Raw genomic sequence first — 4,884 nt, 5'->3', positions numbered from 1 at the left:
TTTTTTTTTTTTTTTTTTTTTTTTTTTTGGTACTGGGGATCGAACTCAGGTCCTTGCGCTTGTGAGACAGGCAGCTGCACCACTGAGCTAAATCTCCAGCCCTTGCTTGCATATTTCTAAAGAATGCAATCCCTGTTGGGCATGGTGGGGCACGCCTGTAATCCCAGCACTCCGGAGGCTGAGGCTGGAGGATCGCTGTGAGTTTGAGACCAGCCTTGGTTTCTTTAGCTTTTTCTATATTTAGAAACAACAGCAACAACAACAACAACAACAACAACCACAACCCTGAAACCGGTTATAAGTAGAAGAATGGACAAAATGTTAAGAAATACCTTCCTACCAAATATTGCCCGGTGACATTCTGTACAGAATTCACTCTGTTCAGTGAGTCCGATCCACTTGGGAGAATTTGGTAGGTTCAAAACAGTTCCTTCTAGCCACAAGGGTTTTCCCAACTTTTCTTAAATTCCCATTCCAAGCCCAGATGTATTTGTGAGGCATATATTCTGATAAAAAATTAAGGGTGATTTTTTTATGCTAAACTCAATGTTAACCACCTCCTCAGAGTCATTGCAACTTTTTCTTCCCTGATGTCTGAAAGACAAAATCGGTTGCTTTTTAGTGGCTGCTTAATTTCCTTCTATATTATGTCAAGCTTTCTGAAATTCCAAGTAAATTATATTTGCTCTGGTAGGTTGCCTTTCCAGATCATTTTTAATGATTCATAGGGATTGGTTTTCCTCAAATAAGATTAGCAACCAACTTTATTTGATAAAGTTAAAATAGATGTTTCATTAGTTTCCTTGGAACTGAAAATAGGCCTAACTAGTTTAAATGGCAGAGAGTTCAGAAGTTTTAATCTTAAATTACACTGTTAATCTGAGAAACATGAAAAAGAAAGTTGTAAAAATAAGCCACTGTCGACTACAACCGTGGATAAGTTTCTCTTTTGATGATTCAGTAATTCCTGGGTTGTTGGTGGGTGGGTTATAGGATGGCTCCATTACTTATCATTAACATATGATTAATTGGATTCTAAAATTAGATTTTAATAGTCAAATCTCAAAACTATCAATGGAAGCTACCACTACATATATGATTCTTTAATTTTCCCAAAAGTACCTAAATTCTTAACTGACATGATTATTTCTTAGCTGAGCTGGTTTTGATTTTCAGGTTGAGATAACCTAATATCTACTACACCATATTGATTTTCTACAGACTGGACAGTATTTTTCTTTTAATTGCAAGTCATAAAGCATCTATAATTTATTGCTTCGAGGTACTCAAATGATATCAAAGCTTTGTCATAAATGCTCGGGCCCTGGGTCTTAGAGCCAGATCTGCCATGTCAGCCCATAGGATGAATTAAACTTTGTATACATCTCCAGATACTTCAGGGAAACACTTTATCTTGGTTGTGCAGGAATTAATAGCTTCATATGCTCACCTCCAACCAAAAACATTTAGAAGGTATGTGCATATTGCTAACCTCCTACCTGTAACTCCTTAGTACCTTAAAGTGAATGTGCTGTAAATAACAACCATTCACTTGTCATTTACTATTCTGTAAAACAGAAGACAGAGGCCAGAGACCTGAGGCTGCAGTAGAAGCAGAGTTCTTCCTTCCCCAATCTCACATTATTCTAAGTTGCCATTATAGACAGTGAAACATACTTATGTGACTCAAGTGTGACTTAATTCTGAAATACATTGGGTCCTAGATGGCTTAAAGGCTGTCCTGACCAATCATATTTACTTCTGCTTACAGCAGTTGGCAAGAAGCTACTGTATGCTGGTGTCAGCCATCTCTAAGTTTCTTCCATTTCCAAACACTTTTAAAAGAAATATAATATTTTTATACCAGGGATCCCTGGACAGTTTTAGTAAAGCAAAGAATAGTAATAGCCCATTATCCTTTTTCCTCTTGCTCCCAACAAGCATAAGAAAGAGAAGTCCCTCCCACCCCCGGTTTGTAGTTTAGAATTTGCAGGAACAAAGTGTGTTGAAAGATGGAAGAACTCAGAACTAGTTGCTTTCAACATAAGCTCTAGATAAGAACTTATGTTCATCTGTCCATCTGTTTTTGGTGCATTCCATCTTAATGACAGGCAAAGTAGAGAACTAGTAGGGGTTGATCCCTTCTACTTATAGTTTCAAGGCAATTTTAAAGAGCTTGTTGTTCTAACACTGAAGTGTACACAAACTTCCACATCCAGCACATCCACCCTTAGGAAGACCCAACTTAGGACTACTCTAAGAGGGAGACTAATGTCACAGGAGCAGGGTTTGGAGTTGGACGGCCTAAGGCCCATATAAACCATAAGACTTTGGCTTGGCAGGTAATAAGAAGCACCTTAAGCTTTAGTTTCTCTGGAAGGTACTGTACCTCTCAGGATTGAGAATTTAAATTCAGCACCCTAAGTACATCAACCTGTCCATAACTGGCCTCCTGAGAAATCTTGTTCTCATATCCTGCAGAAAGAAGGAAGGAACCTGAATCTGTCCCAAGATGTTTTCCTGGGCACAACATGGTACATACAGATAAAGGGACCTAGCTTGAACCTAGGTTGAACTATTCTAAGCTAGTGAAGAGGAGATGTTAGGCTACCAAAACAACAACAACAACAACAACAACAACAACAACAACAACAACAACAACAAACTTACATATCTTCTATCACTACAGTTTTACATGATCTAAGGTTACAGAAACCCCCAAAGCACTGCACAAAACACCCAATCTCACTCTACCAAGGAATGGTTTACAACAGAGCTCACTACCCCTGCTGTGGCAGAAGCAGGCTAAGTCACCCTATGGCCTGTTTCCCTCCACACGTGACAGAGAAACAGGTGGGAGTTCCCAGGAGACTCATTGCAAATGTCAGGCAGTAAGGGGTAGGGGCTGTCGAGAGAGAGAGATGGGGGGGGGGGGGGGGGGGGGGACGGACGGACCCAGGCTTGCAGGAAAAGTCTTGGCGAGTGTAGGGGAAGCACCTGATGGATCTTGTGAGAGTCGGTGCTGGGCAGCCCAGAGAAGCACAGTGGGGATCCCAGCCCAGACCTGGAGGAGTCTGTCACTGCTGAGCAAACAGAGGGCAAGGAGCGAGAAGGAGCGGGAGCGGGGCGGGAGGTCGCTGAGGGGGGCGTTGCGGGGGAGAGGGGTGGAGCGAGTGGAACCCAAGCCCAGGCCCACTCACCACGAGCGGGATGGAGCAGATGAGCACCACCAGAGAGGTGGCGATGAGTAAGATGACCATCTGGATCTCCGCGCCTGCGATTCGGCGGAAACTCCGGCGGCGGCGAAAGTCGCTGAAGCGCTGCACTGCTGGGCAGGCACTGGCGTTGAGGCCATCGCGGCTGCGGCGGCGACCGCGTGGTGCTGCTCTGTGCCCAGCGAGGTGCGGCGCATGAACTGGCGGTGCATGCGGAGCAGCGCGCCGCACACCAGCACGTTGCAGAGCACGGTGGCGAGGATGAGAAAGGAGCTGAAGCCCGCGTACATGTAGGAGAAGGCGGCGTACGCCGTGACGTTCGTGGTCCAGTCGATGAAGCACCAGGTGTCCGGGTACTGCCTCCGCGAGCGGCCAAGGCCCATGTTGGGTAGCGCGCAGAAGAGCACGTTAGACGCGTAGACTGCGAAGAGGGTGAGGCCGGCCAGTCTCTTGTCCACGTAGTGGCTGTAGAAGTAGGCGTGGTTGATGGCCAGGTAGCGCTCTATACTCATGGCACAGATGATGCTGAGGCCGGACAGGCCGAAGAAGAGTAGGATGAAGGTGCTGTAGTCGCACAGCGCCTGGCCCCCGGGCCACTGGCCCTTCATGTAGGTGGCGATTGTCACGGGGCTCACCAGCAAGGTGCCCAGCAGGTCGGTGACAGCCAGCCCGCACACCAGCGTGTAGAAGGTCGTCTCCTTCTGCTCCTTGCGCGACTTGCAGAGCACCACGATGGCCACCAGGTTGCCCACCACCCCGAAGATGAACATCACCGCCGGGATGGTGACCGGGCTGTTCAGCTGGTCCGCGGCGAAGGAGGAAGACGTGTTGGCCCCAGCTGTGGACATGGTAGTGGCCCCCAATAATCGGCCCTGGAGTATAAGCCCGGGTCTAGAAATGGCAGAAAAGAAGAGCAGTGAGCGGAAATTACCACTTGCGAGGTGTTAGACCCGCTCCCAGAGCAGTACGCCGATGAGACAAGGGAAACAACTCAGTCTTATCTTTCGGAGTGTGGCTACTTACTAACTCGACTACCGAAAGCCCCTGGCTCCCGATACGCCCCGCAAACAACACCACTCTCTTGACATTAATATTTATAAGCTGATGACTGCCATTCCCTTCTTCCCCGATCCGGTTCACGCCACTGCCAAGATGAGGAGGACCCGTCGTCTCAAAAGTGACTCGCTGGTGTTATTCCCGACACATTCCGAGTCGACAAAATTCTCACTGAAAAGTTATGGACGGCAATTGGGAAGGCAGGCGCGCTCTCTCCTCTGCGGCGAGCCCGACCGCCGTGCTGTCTAGGGGCGACCCCACCAATCCCATCTTACCTGTGTCAGGCGCAGGGAGAGCAGCTCCGAGCCCCAAGGCCAGGCCTCAGATGTCCCGGCCCCGCGTCCAACCTGCCCGCAGCAGCGACCCGCTTAGTGTGGGTCTTGCCCAGACGTTGGCTTCTCGTCTCTGTGGCTGCCAATTTGCTGCAACTGGGGTCGTAGTGCCCAGTTTTCACAAACGTGGAGAGCGAGTTGGGCAGCGCGATGGGCAGTGAAGGCTGCCCTGGGTTTCTTGTTTGCCTTTTCCCCCCGACTTCAAAGGCGAGTCCAGCTTTGCGGGGTGGCAGATCCGGTCCCCGGGCGCAGCGCCCAGGGTTGCCGCCCGCGCGCAGGTA

The 4,884-nt window shown here is 48.4% G+C and overlaps 1 protein-coding gene across 1 annotated transcript in view; it reads right to left on the bottom strand.

Annotated features, from left to right (window-relative positions):
• Nucleotides 1-4,878, bottom strand: part of Ptger4 (prostaglandin E receptor 4) — a 13,461-nt gene extending 8,583 nt beyond the window's left edge. The window contains 3 exon segments of the mRNA XM_010633867.2: nt 3,201-3,349; nt 3,352-4,106; nt 4,547-4,878. Coding sequence (XP_010632169.1) covers nt 3,201-3,349; nt 3,352-4,063 — 861 coding nt within the window. The 5' untranslated portion in view covers nt 4,064-4,106; nt 4,547-4,878.
• Between the last annotated feature and the right edge of the window lie 6 nt (nt 4,879-4,884).

This window comes from Fukomys damarensis, unplaced genomic scaffold (assembly GCF_012274545.1).
Source record: "Fukomys damarensis isolate Sample0158 unplaced genomic scaffold, DMR_v1.0_HiC HiC_scaffold_1, whole genome shotgun sequence".
NCBI classification, from domain to species: Eukaryota; Metazoa; Chordata; class Mammalia; order Rodentia; family Bathyergidae; genus Fukomys; species Fukomys damarensis.
Note: the sequence above shows the minus strand (reverse complement) of the source record. Positions and strands in the feature narration are given on the sequence as shown.